General features: G+C 47.5%; 1 protein-coding gene across 13 annotated transcripts in view; it reads left to right on the forward strand.

Annotated features, from left to right (window-relative positions):
* Positions 1–2,009: 2,009 nt before the first annotated feature.
* FAM156A (family with sequence similarity 156 member A) overlaps positions 2,010–19,833 on the forward strand; it is a 41,711-nt gene continuing 23,887 nt past the window's right edge. Inside the window, exons 1-4 of one of the 13 annotated variants that reach the window (XM_045087853.1) lie at positions 2,050–2,300; positions 9,114–9,367; positions 10,550–10,724; positions 11,205–11,385. In XM_045087853.1, the coding sequence (XP_044943788.1) occupies positions 11,342–11,385 (44 nt within the window). In that variant the 5' untranslated portion in view covers positions 2,050–2,300; positions 9,114–9,367; positions 10,550–10,724; positions 11,205–11,341. The other 12 variants (XM_045087852.1, XR_006608912.1, XR_006608915.1 and 9 more) reach the window with 12 other exon arrangements.

The raw sequence follows: 19,833 nt of genomic DNA on the forward strand, positions 1-19,833 counted from the left end.
CTGTATTATTACGTCAGGGGCATCTTTTGCTCTGGAGAGACAGACACATCCTCCAGTAGCAGAGCTGGGGGCCCCTAGGTGGGTACTAATTCAGTGGGGAGGGTGTGCGGCCAGAGTCTCTGTCCTGATGTCTCTAATGCTCTTCTTTCTCTGGCTTCTCTGTGTCTGTAACTTTGTCTCTGTTGCCCACCCACCTGTGTGGGACCTCAGTCATGCCAGAGGCCCTTGCTTGGCCTCTCCTGAGGCTATCATCCTTTCATATGGCTGTTCATGGGGAACCGTGCGGGGGGCTGGGGGGTGTTTGCTCGTGAGTCTATGGAACTGTCCAAGGAAGGCATGTTCAGCTGCAGGGAGGGTAGAGAGAAGGTTCTCCTTTGGGGGCAAGCAAGGAGCTGTTTCCCATGAAACTGGGTGCCCTGGGCTTCTGGCCTCTGAAAGAACCCTAGGGGCTTTTCTACTACAAACAAAACACAACAACAATAACAACAACAACAAACCCAACCTAAACCAACCAACAAAAACCCCCAAAACCAAACCTCCAGGGCTCAGAGAGTAAATCAAAGTCCTCCCCTTGGCTCTGAAGGCACGATAAGATCTGGCCCCTCCCACCTCATCTCCTACCTCTCTCCCTCAGCCACACTGAGGCAGCCACAGACCTCACAGTGCCTCATATACCCTGGGCCAATTTCCACTCCTGCCCTTTTCCACTGGCTCCCACCTCTGTCTGGGATACTTTTCTTGCAGATATTCATCTCCTTTAGGGGTCTGCTCAAGGATCACATGCTTTGAAAGAATTTCCTTGACATGCTTCTAGAAATTCACCCCTCTATTTCATTTTGCTGATTTAATTTCCATCGCAATTGCCAAAACCTAGACAACTTCCTAACATTTTTGTGCTGTATGATCCCAGTAGGATGTAAGCTCCATGAAAGCAAGGTTTTCTTCCCCGCCCCCCGTATCCATACAATTGGATTCCTAACATCCATTATATGGTCTGACACCTAATTTGGAGGGAATGAATGAATGAGAAAATGAATAAATAAATGCGTGGCGGGCGATGAGAACTAAAGCCACAAAGGGTAATGGATTCTCCTAGGGAACATGTTCAGGGGTGACAGGATGGTGACGGAGTCGGCGGTCTTTATCTCACTTTCTCGGTGTCCTCGGGGCTCCTGGAAGATGGCTCCTTCCCTAACAAAACCAAAGATCCTTCTATCTCTCTGATCTATCCTGACAGCCAACCACAGTGGCCTGCCCCACACCAGGCCTCTAACACCCCCACTAGACCCATTCTGCATTGCTCAGGGAGACACAAGCCAGCGTAACGCCCAGGACATTGAAAACGCTTGTAACGCTCCCTGGTACAATGGTGGCCACTGCGGGGACGTAAACTTCAGCTTAGTAAGACTTTTCCCCCCGAGTCCAAGACTGCAGTGAGCTGTGGGGTTTGCATCCTGGCTTTGCCCTCCCTCCCTTTGGGGCCAGCCTGGAAGAGCCCATGGGCCTCCGCATCGACCAGCCATTCCAGGTTCGCACCACTAAGGGGCGCTCCAGGTGGACCAGGAAGACTCTCCGGACGTACCTCCCAGGGGCACAGAGGTAGGACCATCTGAGCAGGAAGGTACCACTAGAGACGCGGGGTCCGATTTTGCAATAACCCACGGTGTAGGACACTACACCAAAGGTCTGCATCAGCCACGGCCCCCAGCGGAGGCGCTAATACGCCTCCGAGCCTTTCCCCACCCGCTCCACTCCGTTCTCCCGGCGCATTTGAGCCAGAGTGGACAGCCGGACTGAGCCGGCAGCCGTCATTTCACTTCGCCGTCTCTACATGGTCACGTCCAGCTGGGCAACAACGGGGCGAGAGATTGGCTCTCCATTGTAGGGGCGGGGACTGCGACTCCCTAGGTGGTGATTGGCTCCGGAGAGTTCATCTGAGTAAACCCTTCCTGGGCGCGCAGTGCCTCCGGATGAACCCCCTAGTCCCCGCCTCTGTCTTCGAGTACCCAGTTCCCATTGGTCATTGGGCTGGGACAGGCAGTACGACAGCTGAGCTGGAGCACATGGGGAGGGGTGTGTGTGGTGTTTGGGTGTGCGATCGTGCGTGCGTGCGTGCGTGCGTGCGAGCGCGTGCGCATGCCTTTCGGAGTGTAGAATTTTTCTCCGAGTTCAACTCTTCGGGGACCGGCTGCTGCGAGGGAATGAAGATGCTGCCTTAGTCGGTGGCGAAGTTCGGCGCAACAGCTGGCTGGTAGCCAGTGTCTGGCGCTGGACGCGCGCGGTGACTGTACCGTCTTCACGTGAGCTCTTTCAGTCTTGTTCAGACCTAAACTCGGTCACAAGCCTAATGGGGCCCGTCTGGCACGGCGCCTCAGTCGTACAGATGCAATCAATCAATGGTCAGGGCGAGGTCTGTGCGCTTGGTTGGCGTCCCTACCTAGGAAGTGAAGTGTGTCAGGCAGTTAGGGGATGTGCATCGCTCTAGGTAGGTCAGTACAGATGCAGTTTGGGTACATTTGATCTTTCTGAGCCTTTTGGATATCGGAGTGGATTGTGTTCGTCATGGGATGAAGTGTCGTAGGCTGTGTGTGCCTGTATATCGGGGGGTGCGCTTTCTGAGCGCTTTGTGCTTTGGTGTCCTTGGGTTTGAGGTCTCTATGTTGGCATCTGCACCCTAGTGTGTGAGGTCTCTAAGCTGTTTGTGATTCTGGGTTTTAAGTTGTGAGGTCCGTGAGCTACCTGGGGTGGGGGGGGGGGGGCACTGTCTTAAGGATCTGAGCTGTTGGGAGTCTGTGTCCAAGGTGTAGGCTCTCTGATTTGTATGGGGGCTTTATCGGAAGGTTCTGTGATGTTTCCGAGTTATTTGAACTTCTGTCTTTCTCTTTTTGAGGAGGTCTTTGTATTAGCCTGGGAGGTGTCTGCATGGTTTGGGAGTCTCTCTAAGATGTGACATATCTGAGCAGATTTAATTTGTGTCCTAGAGTGCAGACGTTGGCCTGTTGAGGTGTGGGAGTTGTCTCAGTGTGTGTGATCTCTGTTGCTTTGGGGAATCTGTGACTCCAGTTGTGAGCTCTTTGTGCAGAGATTTTTGGAAGGCTTTTTAGGTCGTGTTCAGTGATCTGTTTTTGTTGTTTCTATCTGAGCTGTTTGGGGGTCTTTGTCTTAGAAGTGAAATCTTTTACCTTTGTAATTTTGAGGTCTCTGTCCAGGAACTGAGGGTCTTGGAACCTGGCAGAGGTGATGCCAAAGTCCAGAGCCCCAAGTCCTGTTTGTGTCGTTGGGCAAGTCACCTGTCTCCTGAAGCCTAAATACGGACCACAGTCAAAAAAAAAAGTGGGGCCAGTGCCTGCCCTGGAGGGTACCTGTGCAACTTAGAAGTGTAGATGTCCTGACTCCCAGCCATCCTTCCCCAAGAATTTTCTGATCACCTGCTGTGAGCCTGGGTACTTTTCTGGGAGCACATAGAATACAGAACAAAACTGACGAAGTCCCCGCCTTTCATAGTTAGCCAGTAAATATATATTGACTATCAGAGAGGGGCAAGTGCTACATAGAAAGATAAGGCCAGTTAGAGGAAAGAGTTTGTGGGGAGCATGCTGTTGTTTATTCAGGGTGATGAGGGAAGGACTCCCTCACAGCGTAATGACTGAGCAGAGGACTGAGGAAACGAAGGAGCAGGCCATGGAACCACCTGCCTTGTTAGAACATCGCAGGAAGAAGGTACAGCAGGTGCAGTAGTGCTGAGGGGACATCCACTGGGTGTGTTCCTGGATATCAGGGATTCCTGTGATGATGCTCAAAGTCTTCATCACGGGGTTTGACACACAGAGTTCATCGAAAGGTGTCTGGTGGTGTTGTCTCTGTTTCTCCCACAACCTGTGAGAGAGAGGTGGTCTTCATCCCCTTTTCACAGACAAAGGACGCAAGGCTCCAAGAAGTACACAGATCTGCTCTCCTGCTTACACCCGAAATTGCTAAAGGAGGGGGAAACCTTGTGCTCGGTCACGAGAGACAGAGAGAGGGCTTGAGTGTCGAAGCCGCAGGGTAGACGCCATTCACACTGGATGTCAGTCAGCCAGCTCACAGAAATGATCATACGGGAATCACTACCCTCATTACCTTTCTACACTTGATGGAGGACAGGACTGAGAAAGCACAGGGGTAGAGAAGAGAGGCAGAAAGAGAAAGGTGGAGAGCAGTGAGGAAGAAAAGAAGCAAAAAGCACTGGCTTCGTGATACTGCCCAGATTTGGCCCAGTTCACCTTAATTAACTGATTGTATTGAGATGTATTCACCTCTTCCCCTCCCCTTTCTTTCCCTTCTCTTCTCTTCTCCTCTGTACCTGAGCAGTTCAGCCCTAAAGCCCTTTGCGGCTACAGAGCATGGCAAGTGTATGTGTGTAGGGGCATCCGACGCTTGAGGAGTCAGAGCCCAGGCACGGGGAGAAGGGCATCCATACACAGGAGCAGGCTCTATGGGGGACAGAGCCCACGGTGGTGAGGACGATGTCCCTGGGAGTTGGATGGGAAGAAGGCTTACTGGCTCAAGGATTCCAACTGGAGTGGGGTACGGTGGTCAAGGTCGGGGAGTGGTTCAGCAGAGCATGGGAGTGGGGGTGGCTCTATTGTGCAGGTGTTATGGCTTATATCCAGTGGGATTCGTCAGCTCAGTAAATGAGGAAGGATATTGGGAGACATGACTCTCACTGAAGAAAACAATTTCTGAGGTGTTGCGTTGGGAGTGGAGTTCTTAAGCATGTGAACTCGTGCTTTTCAGTATGTACGTGTGCGTATACGCATAGATTGATAGATACAGATGTGTGATAGATAGATATGCGTGTGTGTTGGGATGGCAGAGGGAAAAAAGAAACGAGCCTGGCTCAACTTGTGGTACCAGTAATAAGGGCCAGGTCAAGGAAGGATTGACTGATGTCAGAAGGACACAGGAAATCTCTTGAAGGGGCTCCCACTGGAACATATTGGGGATAGTTTTGTTTTTTCAGCTTTATCGAGGTACTGTTGATATATAACATAAGTAAACTGAAGGTATACAGGGTGATGATGTGATACATGTATATGCTGTAAAATATTTACTATGAAAAGTTAGTTAACACTCTTGTTCTTTCATGTAATGACCATTTTTGTGTGGTGGTAACATGTAAGATCTAGGCTCTTAACTTGCCATATCTAATACAGTATTGTGAATGATGGTCACCATGCTATCTATATTACATTAGATCCCCATAACTTATTCATCTTATGGCTGGAATTTGGTACCCAGAACCACCGTTTCCCCCCAGCCTCTGGCACACACCATTCTCATCTCTATTTGTATGAGTTTGCTTTTTAAATGTCCACATATGTGAGAACATGCAGTGTTTGTCTTTCTCTGTCTGACTTACCTCAGTATAAAGTCTTCAGGGTCCATCCATGTAGTTGCAAAAGGCAGGATTTTCTTCTTTTGTATATCCAAATAATATTCTGTCGTGTATCTGTAGCACATTTTCAGGATCCATGGATCCCTCCGTGGACACAGATGTTTCCACATCTTGGCTGTTGCCTCATAGAAAATCATAAAATTGGTGTTACTCCTCCAGTTTTCTTTTTCTTCTTCAAAATTATTTGACTGTTCTAGCTCCTTTGCCTTTCCACCTAAACTGCATGATCAGTCTATATTTCCTAAAAGTCCTACTGGGAGTTTCAGTTGGAATTGTATTTAAATGAGGGATCCCGGGGCATCTGGGTGGCTCAGCGGGTTAAGCCTCTGCCTTCAACTCAGGTCATGGTCTCAGGGTTCTGGGATCAAGCCCTACATCAGGCTCTCTGCTCGGCAGGGAGCCTGCTTCCCCCTCACGCTCTTCCTGCCTCTCTGCCTACTTGTGATATCTCTCTCTCTCTCTCTCTCTCTGTCAAATAAATAAATAAATAATCTTTTAAAAAGTAAATAAATGAGGGATCCCTTTGGGACCTATAGACATCTAAATTATACTGACTTTATCAGGCCTTCCTATTCAGGTCTTCCTCTGCTTCTTTCCTCAGCTTTTTGTGGTTTAGGGCACACGGATCTTGTGTACGTTTCGCTAAGTTTGAGGAGGGAAGCTATTGTAAATGGTATGTGCGAGGGATGTCTGCTTTTTGTTTTGTTAGGTAATTTTTCGTTGCTAGCATGTAGAAATTTGCTTGACTTCTTGTGTTGAGCTTGTATGCTGCAGCAACGTTGACTGCACTTGTTAGTTCTAGGAGGTTGTTGTTTTATTTCATGGGATTATCTATGTACAAAATCATGTCATCTGTGAATTGAAATAGTTTTATTTCCTCCTTTCTGATCTTTCTTTTTTCTTTCCTTTGTGGAATGGCTAGGACTTCCAGCAAATATTGAATAACAAGAGGGGAGGGTGGCTACCCTAGCCTCACTCCTGGTCTTTGGGAGAAAGTATGTAGATTTTCTCCATTAAGTAGAATGGATGGTGTAGGTATTTTTCCAAGATACTTTATATCCAGGTTAAGAAAACTCACTTCTGTTCCTTGTTTGCTGAATGCTTTTATCATGAATGGCTATTGAGTTTTGTCAAATGCTTTCTCTGAATGAATTGATAGGATCCTGTGGTTCTTTTTCTTTTCCTTTCTTTTCTTTTTGATACACTAATGAATTTATTATTTGACTTTTGAGAAGATTTATTTACTTATTTATAAAGAGTGAGAGTGAGAGGGAGTGGGGGGGAGGAGCAGAGGGATAGGGACAAGCAGACTCCTGCTGAGCATAGAGCCAAGGCAAGGCTCCATCCATCTCAGTACCCTGAGATCCTGACCTGAGCCAAAACCAACCAACCGAACCACCCAGGCGCCCCTATTCGTTGAGTTTTTGAATACTGCACTGCCTTTGCATTTCCAGGATAAACCCAACTGGATCATGTTGTATTACAGTTTTTGTATATTATTGAATTTGTTTTGCTAGTACTGTCTTTGTCTGATTTTGGCATCGGGTAATGCTGATCTGATCAAATGATTCAAGAAATGTTCCCTCTCCTCTGTTTGAAGGGGTTGTGTAGAATTACTGTTATTTCTTCTTAAATGTGTGGTGGGATTTTCCAGAGAAACCGGCAGGGCCTGGAGATTTCTTTCCTGACAGTTTTTTTTTTTTTTAAGATTTTATTTATTTATTTGACAGAGAGAAATCACAAGTAGGCAGAGAGGCAGGCAGAGAGAGAGAGAAAGAGGAGGAAGCAGACTCCCTGCTGAGCAGAGAGCCCGATGCGGGACTCGATCCCAGGACCCTGAGATCATGACCTGAGCCGAAGGCAGCGGCTTAACCACTGAGCCACCCAGGCGCCCTCTTTCCTGACAGCTTTTAAAAGATAAAAATTTTAAATTTATGTTTGTTTTTCAGATTATCTGGGTGGGTTGGGTTTTTGTTGTTGTTGTCGTTGTTTGTTGGTTGAGTTTTAATAGTTTGTGCCTTTCAAGCAATTATTTGTTTGATCTAAGTTACCAGATGTCGGTGCACAGAGTTATTTCTTAGAATCCTTTCAGTTTCTGTGGAGTCTGTAACCCATTTCTTTCCTCATAGTCTTAAGTTGTATCTTTCCTTACCTTTCTTTCTGCCTCGGTGTGGATAGAAACTTAGGAATTTCATTGACCTTTTCAAAGAACCAGCTTTTGGTTTCACCCACTGTTCTTTTCCTGATATCTGCTGTAATGTCTGTTTCCCTTATTTACTTGCTTTGAGTTTATTTTTATTTTCTTTCTCTAGTTCTTAAGGGGGAAGCTTTCATTATTGATTTGGATCCTTGATTCTTTCTAATACAAACATTTGATGCTGTACCTTTACTGCTAAGCTCTGGGGTGGTTGCATCCTGCAAATTTGGGTATGTTGTATTTTCCTTTCCGTTCAGTTCATCTAATGAAGGGTCAGTATCCAGAATATTTCCTGATTTCCCTGGAGACTTGCCCTTTGGACCATGGATTATTTCGAAGCATATGGTGTAATTTCCTTGTATTGGGAGATTTTCCTCTTTACTCTTTCTTACATATTGGAAGTTTCTCTCTTCTGCTCAGACTACATTCTCTATATAATTTCAACTGTTTTATAATTTGTAATATTTCTTTTACGACCCAGGATGCAGAGTACCTTGGTGAAACTCCCTATGCCCTTGAAAAAAATGTGTGTTCTGCCGCTGCTATGGGAAAGGTTCTGTACTTGTCACTTACATCCAGGTAGTTCACAGTGTTGTTCGGTTCATCTACATAGTGCTGATTTTCTTCTGTTCCTTCTGACACTACTGAGTGAGTGTTGAACTCTACAGCTATCATTGGTAGGTTCATTTATCCTCCCGTTCTCTCTGACCTCGCTATGTATCTTGAAGCTTTGTTGTTGGGTGTTATGCAGAGAAGAGTTAACAGAGCAGGCCTGAGACCACTATCCTTGCAGAGATCAGCATGTTGGCCCCTACCTTGCATCTGGGAACTTGAATGTCAGAAGGCTTCCCACCATTCCCTACCCAAGCAGGATGCTTTACTCTTCCTAAACTGTCCAAGCAATACGTTTCATGCTGAACACCTGCTTTCCCTTTGGAAATCTGAAATCTTGGTACATGCTTATGCGGAGAGTACTTACGCGACCGGCCCCAAAACAGACCTCCCGACACGGTGTTAGTCATGCATGAGCTTCCCTGTAGACAAGATTTCGTGTGCGACATCATGATTTGTGGCTGGAAGCACAAACAGCATGACTCTACTGGGAAAGGACACTTGGAAGCTTGAACTGGTTTCCTCCAGATGTTACTTGGGTAATTTTGCTTCGTATCCCTCTGCTGTAATAAATCTTAGCCCTGAGGATGAATGACTGTGTGTGCTGAGACCTTTGGGTCCTCCTGGGGATTCCGCAAAAGGAAGGGTGGTCTTGGGACATCGGGAAGAGCGGTGGTAGCCGTGGGACTCACTAGCGAGAAGACCCTGACTCAACTAAAATATGGTGAGACTTCTTTGAGTAAGGGAAGGGTGATGTGGTAGAGATGATGAACCTTTTGTGCCCCGGTGACTGTGGATGTACCCATGGTACGGAACCGCGGCTGAACTCCTGTAGCCACCTTGTGACTTAGTGCTTTATTTTCTCAGGGCCAGGGGAAAGGATACAAGCCTTCCCAAAGGTGAGCTTTGGGTCAGCCAAAAATGTTGCAGGTTTAACTTGCTCTCTCCTCCCAAGCGGGAGGAAACGAATTAGTTCCCTGAGCCAGAAAAAGCTTTCCATAAACTAGAGGCAGAGACATGGGAAGGCACTCCAGCCTTTTCTTCACCTTGCTTCCTGCTGCTGTGGCTGCCTCTCCCAGCATTCCAACTAGAAAGGCCCCTGGCCCCTGTGTGGCCACCCGGTAAGTGTCAGTTTACTGCTAGCCCTTTGCATAAGCTTTCAATGAGAGGGGGAAAGGGAGGATTTCAGAATGGCTCCGATCGTTGTAGTGTCTGGATGTATTGAGAAAATTGATTCAAGATGTGAGGCGGGGCCGCTATTCAATGCAGCTGTGCCCAGCACAGAAGGGAACAACCTAGTCTAGCCTGGTCACTGTGTGAATGAGAGAGACAAAAGGGGCAGGAGGTGATGTAAACCCATTCTGAAAATGTTGAAAATTCAGGATCTCATCCTGACGGTTCCTAATGATCATAAGTCTTTGTGGTTATGCAATAGGTTTTTCTATGAAAATGCTCTTGTCCCTTTTGAGAGCAGCCCCTCCATACAAAGGGTTTGGAGGAGAGTAGGGGATAAGTAAAGAAACGTAAAGGTTTGATTTCAGAAAGGTACACTGATTTGTAGCAGTGGAGGAAACCCAAACCTAGCACCTGGGGAGAGGCAGAGGGAGGAAGCAAAGACATTAATGACCTCTGTTTGCCCAAACTGTTCCTGGAAACCTTTTTAAAGAAAAACTCACGGTGGGGCACCTCGGTGGCTCAGTGGGTTAAAGCCTCTGCCTTTCCCTCAGGTCAGGATCCCAGGGGTCAGGATCCCAGGGGCCTGGGATCAAGCCCCGCATGGGGCTGTCTGCTCAACAGGGATCCTGCTTCCCCCTCTCTCTCTCCCTGCCTCTCTGCCTACTGATCTCTGTCTGTCAAATTAATAAAATCCTTTTAAAAAAAAAAAAAAAAGGAAAGAAAGAAAGATAATACTCGCAGTGCCATCTTTCCAAGTGTCTGTGAGCACTCTGATGCAAACTGGCTGCTGATCCCCCCACAGCTCCCCACCACACCTGCCAGAGCTCTGAGTGTGGGACAGCAGGCATTCCCCCAGTTCTCGGGCTTTGCACGCACAGCACTTCCCCGTGACCTCCTCCCTCAGAAGGAGGCTGAACTGGTGTTGTGGACAGACCATACTTTTGGAACCGACTGCCTCCAGGCAGCCCTCTGAAACCAAGGGCTCAGATGAATATAGGAAATGGACAGGGAGTCTTGGAGGGGAAGGTCCCATGGTGGGAAGCCACATCGGGGCCCTGGCGAGGTGCATCGCCTGATTCGTGTGTGTCTAGCTCCGGGCTCCCTAACAGCTGTAAACTCTGTTTCAGGAGTGTCCCGTGTGCCCTCTGCGATGACACATCCTGTGTGTGCTCTCTGACTAGCCCGACACTGCCTCAGCCTGGAAGACTTTCGGGTCAGCCTCTGCTTCCCGACCAGAGTGTGCTGTGCCCGAATTTGTGCCTCAGGCTGGCTAAGAACCAGGTTCATACAGACACTTCGGCAGTAAGTTATCTCTTTTTCTGTGTTAGACTTTTATGGTTGGTTGAGAATTGTTTTAACCGGTCAAATCGGGGACCCCTGAGGGATGTAATGGAGGTGAGGACCGCAGGCTCCTGTGACCCCTGCTGCAAGGGTCTTAAGACGGAGACCTGTGGCACTTGCATCCCACCCTCCACAGCCTGACGTGCTTCAGTCTGGACATGGTTCTGTCGCGGGCTCGTCATTACGACGCGGGATCTAGCCATTCCCAGTCCCTCAGTTCCACAGGTGTGGACTGGCCTTCTGCTGAGTGTCAGGTCCTCTGGCTCGAGGGCACCAGGATGAGCGGGGTGTTGTTTCCGGCCTTCCGAGAAGGAGGTAAAACTCTGGTGAGGGAGACAGACATGGAAACAAAGTGGCAGCCGTTAAGCTGGTTTTGTTCATCTACTCCTGGCAGATCACAGGATGAGCATCTCCCACTGAATTCTTCCTGTCCTTTCCCAGCATATCCTACAGAAGATCCGTCTGGTCCGTACACTTGGGTTCCCCTCATCCTGTTTCCTCCATGTCCCGCTGCAGCTCTCGAGTGATACTGGAGTGTGGTCGCAGACTCCAAGCCAAGAAGGGAAAGGCTTTCGCTGATGTGTTTTTCCCAAACGGTCAAGGGTTATTGGTACCTTTCCAGGTAAAACCTCGTGCCAGTTTCCCTCAGTTTACGGGGAAGTTACATTTATGGAAAATCCAGTGTATTGAAGTCTCTGCAAAACAGATTTGCATCCCTGCAACTTTGCCTTCCTAAATGCCAGTACCACCCTTTCATCATTTCAGCAATCAAAATGGCCCTCTGAACTTTCCAAAATGTGCCAGTATTTTGGTTTAAATACTAAGTATGATGTGGTTTGAAACCACAAGAAGACGGTCTTATGCAGGTACCCCCATCCCACCCAAAGCCTGGTATTCACAGACAAAAGATAGGAAGGTTTTGGTCCTTGTCTGCATTTGGTCAGAGGAAATAGCGTGGCAGCGTGGAGTAGGGCACAGTACCTTCCAGGAAGGATTCTGGGCACCTTCCTCTTCTGTGTGCTTCCTGTGATGAGAAAACGTTTCAGGGACAGCGGGGGTGTGAGGTAAAGCTTTGTTTCAGAGGTCACCACTGTCACGGGATGTCAGTGTCCAGGATGGTTTTGTGGTAGTCACGGCCCTTAGCTCTGGACCTGGGGTTCTCCTCATTGATGAGAAGCCTTTCCAGGTGCGGACACAGGGTGAGGGGCTGGGCTAGGGCTTGAAAACTACTGTCCTGTTTGGGACAGCAGATGAGATCACAGAAGGACAGCTGCAAGGAGAAGAGGGAGACGATCTTCTAAGGTCAGGGGCAGGTTTCTGGCAGGTGAAGGGAAGACATTGGCCCCAAGTTCTGGTTGCTCCAGGCTGACGTGGAATGGAGTGTGGGTGCAAGAATGAACCGAAGGCTGAGAGGAGGTGGGGATAATAGACGCATAACCTCACATCCTATGGATTACGTGGTCCCTGAGAAAAGCCCATGCTGTCGTGGGAGCCAAATGTCATCTCCTGTCACCCCCGCCACCCACTGGCCTGGAAGAGAATGGTTTTGAGATAGACAGAACCCTTCAGGGAGAAAGGCCAGTGGGGTCATGGTGTCTTCTCAGAAAATCCACTGCCCTACCCCTGTTTTGACTCTCACTCCGTGTGTTCTTTATGCCCTGTCATCTTGCCTGCTTTCAGGCTGGTCTTCTCATGTGTGTATCTGTCCAGAAAGTCAGTACGTTGGAGACAGGCTTGCTCCCAAAGGGGCTTCATTCAGTTCTTGAGTGTTTCCTAGGCAGAGTTAGAAAAAACATCGCAGATTCTAGGGCACCGTTGTGGCCACACTAAGTGAGATTCACTGGGTGCGGATCACAGCATGTGCATTTTTTTAAGAGTTCCTGGGTTCTGACTCATGTGGACAGCTTGTCTGGGAACTACTGGAGCAGGGGAATGGTGCTATTTTTCTTGCCGCCAGGCTTCTCTCTCCTTTGTGAGGGCGCAGAAGTGACACCGGTTTTTGGTGCCTTCTCTAAGGAGGCTCTGAGAGAACTGTTTCCAGAAAGTCTCCAGAATCCAATCCATTCGAGCTTCTGTCTGCGTGATTGCGGTTGCACTCACATTTCTGTTTACTGTGTGCTTCCATGCCCTGCAACCAGTTAGTGGTCTGTGTTAGCCGTTATTCTACATACTTTGCAATGGCCATTGGAGCTTACCACTGACTGAACAAACACACAGCAGGGTGAGTTTTCCACAATGCCTTCAGACCCGTGCCTCCAGCCCTCACAGCTGGGTGACACTGAGCAAGCTGCTTAACATCTGAGAGCCTCGTTTCATGTAGCAACATGGAAATACTAGTTAATGCTAAGCGGAGCTGCTTCTTGGGGCAGTTTAGAGCACTGACTGTGTTAAGACAAGGAAAGTTGTCAGGACAGTGCCTGGCATGTGGAGAGCTGTCAGTGAGTTCTAGCTGCTGTTCCTGTTGTCATTCTCACATTTCCCTGAAGCGTTTTCCAGACGCGTGGTGTCAAGACTACCTCTGACTCACTGGAGGGACTTGGCACTCTCACGTCAGCAACTCAGAGACTCCAGAGTCAAGTCGGGGGTGGGGGTGGGGTGGGTGCCCAGGGGAGGGCGTGTTTTTCCTTACCATAGTGAGTGTTCGGCCAACCTTATGGGTTATTATGAAGCGTGAATGGAAACTTCTCTAGGAAGTTAGGACAAATGACCTGTTCATACGTCTTACAGGATGGTTGGAAAAGTAAGTGGTCACGGGATAAGGACAGAGCACACGTCTCTGAATTTGCATAATCATGTCAAAGAGTGAAATTTCAAGGCCAGGGACCCTCATTATGTGGCTTCTTTTCTTGCTGTTAGTTCTATTGAATCCACTTCTGCATCAGATGGTCACAAGTGAACCTGGGAAAGATAGGAAACCGTTACTAGTCAAATTGTCATCGGCAAGACTTTATTTCTCATGGAGTTTTCACCTGTCCAGTTTTATTGTATGGATTTTTCTCTTCCACTAATACTCATTATTCCTTTAACAAAGGCTGATGTATTAATATTTTCAGAGCTCTGTCCTGAGGAGATGGTAAACAGTGTTTTTGGAGAGTCTGAGGAAAGGGGCAGTGGGGAGGGAAAGGCGGAGGGTGAGGTGAAGGTGTGCGGGGGAGGGGGCGGGGGCAGAAGGAGAGACGTCACGGCAAAGAGAAGGGGAAGGATGAGGGGCACAAGCAGAAAGATGTAAAGAGACATAGGAGTAGAGGCTCACACGTCAGGAGGCTTCCTATAGGCTTGGCATTGTTTTTAGCTCTTTCTCTACAGATAGAATTTTAAAAGTCATTTAAAAGTCTCTTCAACACTGGGAGGTAAATATTTTTAATGTTAACATCCCCTTTTTACAAACCAGAAAACCGAGACACGTAGAGGTTAAGAGGAGGGGAAATAACTTCCCTGAAGCCACCTAGCCAGCAAGGACAGAGTCAGGGTTGTACCCAGGTCAGAGAGAAGCATAAAGAGACTTGGGATTTGCCCCTAAACTGCAGTGCACCTCAGTGTCCAGTGTCCTCTGGCTCAAAAGGCAGGTGAACGTGTGCAGCAGCTTAATCTGATTACACTGCATCTGGGTATGGATTGATCCTGATGTCTCCTCAGTGCGTGAAACACTGGGGGGTGGCAAGTCACTCTAGGCACATCAGTAAGTGGGTACCTGGTTCATATCAAGGCCTGTATGTGTGGACGTCACCATCATTATGATGATGGACAGTAGTTTATGGTATAATGTTGGGAAGTAAAACAACAGAGAAAAGAGTGTAGATGACCTCCCCGCTCCAATCTCATTTTAAATCATCATTTTAAAAAATGTATAGAATGAAGCCTGGATGATAGTACACCACATGAAGTCATTTTCCCTAAGTGTGAAACTCTTATTTAATTGGCAGATAACGTTTTGTTCGCTGTTGGATGTGCTGTATCTTCTCTGTTATTGCACAACCAGTGTTTCTGTTACACAGGTTTTTTTTTAAGATTTTATTTATTTATTTGACAGACAGAGATCACAAGCAGGTAGAGAGGCAGGCAGAGAGAGAGAGAGGAGGAAGCAGGCTCCCTGCTGAGCAGAGAGCCCGATGTGTGACTCGATCCCAGGACCCTGAGATCATGACCTGAACCGAAGGCAGAGGCTTAACCCTCTGAGCCACCCAGGCGCCCTCTGTTACACGTTTTAAGTCATTTTGATGAAGACTCCAGCTTTGATATCCTTGCCAGGAGAAACACCAGTCAGGGCATTTAGTGGAGAGAGGAGATCTATGGTTCAATAGAGAGGAGCCGTGGGGGAAGCAGAGAGCTTTGGGCGGAAGGTTAGCTAAGTCTGCAGTTGCTGTGAAATCACCCCAGAGGATACCAGCCAAAACCAAATCAAACCAGATAGCAGCTTGCATATCCCGAGGAGGAGACAGTTGCGCCATTGAGATGAGTATCTGCACGAAGATTTCTTAGACTTTTATTCTCTGTTGGCCCCTGTGGTGCAGCCGGGCGACATGTGGTTCTTAGGAGGCAGTACTTCTCTGCGCTGGGCTGTGGGTGAGAGCAGCAGCCTCACCTGAAGCATTCTCCTTTTGTGGGCCAGTTGGAGTACTTTCCTTGATGTCTGGAAGCCGACAGATTCAGAAGAGAAAACAGAAAATACACAGCGCAGCAGTTAGATCCAGCTCTCCTCCAACAGATCCCTACATCGCAAGTGAGCCGCAGGCACAGGTGTTGTAGTCATTGGTTGGGAATTAGCAGGTTGGGTTGGGAGGCTCAAAGAAGAAACATGGAAGTGAATAAAAGGTGAGAGAACACCTCAAGAGGGGACAAACCGCAGCCATCCTGTTTTCTGGCCTTGCTTTTCTGCTAAGAAAATCGTGTGCTCCGTTACTGTGGGGAGAGGGCATCCTGGCCCGAGGTCTGGGAAGGAATCACTGCAAGTGGTGATGAGTATTCTGAGGACCCACCATCAGCGGTAACAAGGGGACACTGAGTGTGTGAAGGCGCAGAGGCCTCTGCCTTTACCATAGACTCAAAGCTCTTTAGCCCTGCTGAGAGTCATGCTGCTTCACCTTACAGAAGCTCAGAGCCACCATCTAGCAAAACTGCTGGTGCTTCTCCACATCCTAATCCAGCTCGGGGTGTCCGCCCAGGCACTGCTCACTGATCTGCAGGAGCGTAATGGTGACCGTGTGTGTTTGTGCACAAGTGCGTAACAGGCATAAGGACTGAGAGACTGTTCATTTAACTGTGATTCACCGAGTTCCCAGCCACTATCTGGACACTGTGTTGGGTGCCTGGGAGATGTAGTTAGTAAAGACACTTCCGTGCTTTTGTGCAGTTTATGCCAAATCATCAGAGAGTAGTTAATCTAAGCATCATACAAAGAAACATAAAAATTACACCTGTGATTAGTGGTACAAAGAGGTGCACTTTATGGAGGTATGACTGATAGGTAGAGCTGTATGTATTTCATGTGTACAACTTATACGCCATCAGTGCCATCTAGGACATAGATGGAACCATCACCTTCCAGGGTTTCCTCCTGCCCCCTTTGTCTTGTGGGTGTGGTGATTATATTCTTATCATTAGTGGTAAGAACACTTAACATAAGATCATCTGGTAGTGATTTTAAGTATACAACACGGTTATCATCAGCAAATGGCATGGTGTGTGCAGTAGAACGCCAGAATGTATTTATCTTGCATAATTACAAGTTTGGACCTTTGACTGTCACCTCACGGTTCACCCCTGCCCCGATCCCTGGCAACCATTGTTCTGTGCTCTGCTTCTAAGAGTCTGTTTTAGATTGCATATACAAGTGAGACAATGCAGTGTTTGTCTTTCTGTGTCTGCTTTATTGTACTTAGCCATCATGCACCCCAGGTTTGCACGGCATGCTCTTATCCATAGAAAACCCTGAAGACTCTGACAAAGACCACACCAGACCAAAACAATGGTTAGAACTAACAAGCAGATTTGGTAATATTGCTTTCATTTTTAAAAAGAGTTTACTGGATATGAGATTGTTGGTTGCTGAGCATTTTGAATGATTATCCCCCTCCTTCTGTCCTCCGTTTTTTCTGCTGAGAAATCTGCTCTTTATCTGATTGGCTTTCCCCCATACGTGAAGGGTCCTTTTCTCTTGTTTTCAAGAATTTCTCCTTGCCTGAGGCTTTCAGCATCTTTTACTGTGATGTGTCTCAAATCGCTTCTCATTTATCCTGCTCCGTGTTCTGGCACTCTCCCGCATCTCGGTGGGTGTTCTTAAGAGTGTCCCATATTGGGACGCCTGGTGGCTCAGTTGGTTAAGCAGCTGCCTTCGGCTCAGGTCATGATCCCAGCGTCCTGGGATCGAGTCCCACATCGGGCTCCTTGCTCAGCAGGGAGCCTGCTTCTCCCTCTGTCTCTGCCTGCCATTCTGTCTGCCTGTGCTCGCTCTCTCCCCCTCTCTCTCTCTGATAAATAAATAAAATCTTTTAAAAAAAAAAAAAAAAGAGTGTCCCATATTTCTCTGCAGCTCCGTTTATTTTCCGCACTTGTTTTCCTCTCTTTCTTCAGATTCTGCAGCCTCTATCTGTCTTTTTTCAAGATGGCTGAATCTTTGGCAGTTCAACTACCGTCGATCTCCTTGAGTGAATTTTTTTACTTCAGTTATTGCGCTTGTCAACTCCAGAACTTCGATTCGGTTCTTTTTGGTAATTGTTCTCTCTTTATTGTTATTCTCTGTTTGATGTGACATTTTCATCATACCTTCCACTACTTTGATTGTGGTCTCCTTTTGTTCTTCGGACCTGTGTATAACAGCAACTTGGAATACCTTGTCAAATCTGTCATCTGGTCACAACCATAGGCAGTTTCTGTGGCTCACTTCTTCATACTTTCCTGTTTCTTTGCATGTATCCCAGGTTTTTTATCCTTGTCTGGAAACCTGACAATCTAAACTAGTCCAGGTGCTACACTGTCTAAAATACTGTAGCAGTTCTGGGTTCTGGACCATCCCACCCCTTCCCGGGTTTGTTACTGCTATTTGCTTGTTTAGGTGTTTAGTGTCTGGCTGGTTCATTTATTTTTTTTTTTTAAAGATTTTATTTATTTACTTGTCAGACAGACAGAGGGAGAGAGAGCGAGTGAACACAGGCAGACAGAGAGGCAGGCAGAGGCAGAGGGAGAAGCAGGCTCCCTGCCGATCAAGGAGCCCGATGCGGGACTCGATCCCAGAACCCTGGGATCATGACCTGAGCCGAAGGCAGCTGCTTAACCAACTGAGCCACCCAGGCGTCCCTGGCTGGTTCATTTAGAGTCTGTTTTCACTCCTTACTCTCCCCCTAGCCTCGCCCCCATCCTAGCTGTGTTATGCTTCAGATTTTACTCCTCAGGGAGAGACGACTCGGGGATGCCCACGGTCACCCTGCGGAGACTGGTTCGGGCAGGGCTCTCTTGGATTGTCTCTTCCTCGGACCAAACCCAGCTGTTCAGGTCTACTAAGTGGGGGCCGCTTCTGCTGTTTTCAGCAGTACCTGGCTATGTTGCTTCGTAATAGAAACCTGTGAAATCCCTGCTCCTTTGAAGGGCTAGCTGTCCACGTTAGTGTTAAAGATCTTTTTTTCTGACCCCAAGCAGGCTCCTTCCAGCTGTCTCTTCTCCCTGATTGTCTCAGGTAATCCAGCCAGCCTACAGTTGATCCTCTACGTTCAAGAATTCCACCAATATGCTATGGGTTGCCTTTTCCACGGGCTCCACTGTTTTGAGAGTGCCCCTGGGCCTAACCTTCAAAACACTGATTTGAAAATGAAAAATTCATTCCTCTGGGAGGAACTATCTGCTTCCAAACCTCTGAGCCACAACTCTGTAGTTGGGAAGTGGGGATGATGGTGGCACATGGTGGCATGCTTCTCCTTCCTGTTTTTTAGTGTGCTACTTTGTAGTGTGGCTTTTTACAATGTCTGTTTTTGATTGTTTATGGCTGGTATATAGAAACAATGGACTCTATGGTACTGACACTGTACTGATGTTGTATTTTGTTACTTTGCTGAACTGGCCTCTTATTTCAGGTAACTTTTCTGTGGATTCTTTTTAGGGATTCAGGTTTGCCTGTGACTAATGACTGTTACATCTTTCTTTCCTCTGGACTTTTTTATCGGCTGGAACAGGCAGTAAACTATTGACTAGAAGTGGCAAAAGTACACACACTTGCCGTGTTCCCTGTCTCAGAAGGGAAGCATTCACACCTTCAGGATTCGTGGTTATATTAGCTTTAGCTCTTTCTGTAGCTGCCAATTATCCGTTTAAGGATGTTGCCATAGACTGAATGAATATTGCCATCTCCCCAACATTTATGGTGAAGCCTTTCTCCAGTATGATGGTAATTGGAGGTGGGGCCTTTGGGAGGCGATCAGGTCATGAGTGTGGAGCCCACATGTGTGGTATGTGCACCCTTATAAAAGGGACCCCTGAGCGCTCCCTCAGCCCTCCTGCCATGTGAGGACAAGAAGTCAGCAGTCTGTGTGGCAGGAAGCAGGGCCTCACCTGATCCTGAATCTGGCTGGCACCTTGATCTTGGGCTTCCCGGCGTCCGTAAGTCTAAGAAATACATTTCTCTTGCTTTTTGTAAGTCATCCAGTCTGTGGTAGTTTTGTTACATCCGCCCTAAGAGACTAAGGTAGAAATCCCTCTCTATAGCTAGCTGATTTGCTAGGCGTTTTTATCAAGTACGTTTTAATCAAGTGCTTTTAGTGCATCTGTTGAGATGCTCGTGTATTTTTAGTCTGTTTTTATGGTCAGTTAGAGGGATTGATTATCAAGCACTCAACCCATCTTGAAGCTGTAGAGCAAATGCCATTTCACCATGGTATTTTATCTTTTGTACGTATTGCTGGTTTCAAACAGCTAATATTTTATTTTGGATTGCTGCATCTGTGTTCATGAGTTACATTGCTCTTGTTAGCCTGAAAAGTAAAACAGCCAGTTATGTTACCAGCAAAAATGGGTTTATTCAGGAATAGCAGAGAATTAGAAAATTGGAGCAAGCAACCTAAGGCAAAATCCTAGGCAAGTCCAA

This window comes from Mustela putorius, unplaced genomic scaffold (assembly GCF_011764305.1).
Source record: "Mustela putorius furo isolate JIRA1106 unplaced genomic scaffold, ASM1176430v1.1 tig00001566_pilon_pilon_pilon, whole genome shotgun sequence".
NCBI classification, from domain to species: domain Eukaryota; kingdom Metazoa; phylum Chordata; class Mammalia; order Carnivora; family Mustelidae; genus Mustela; species Mustela putorius.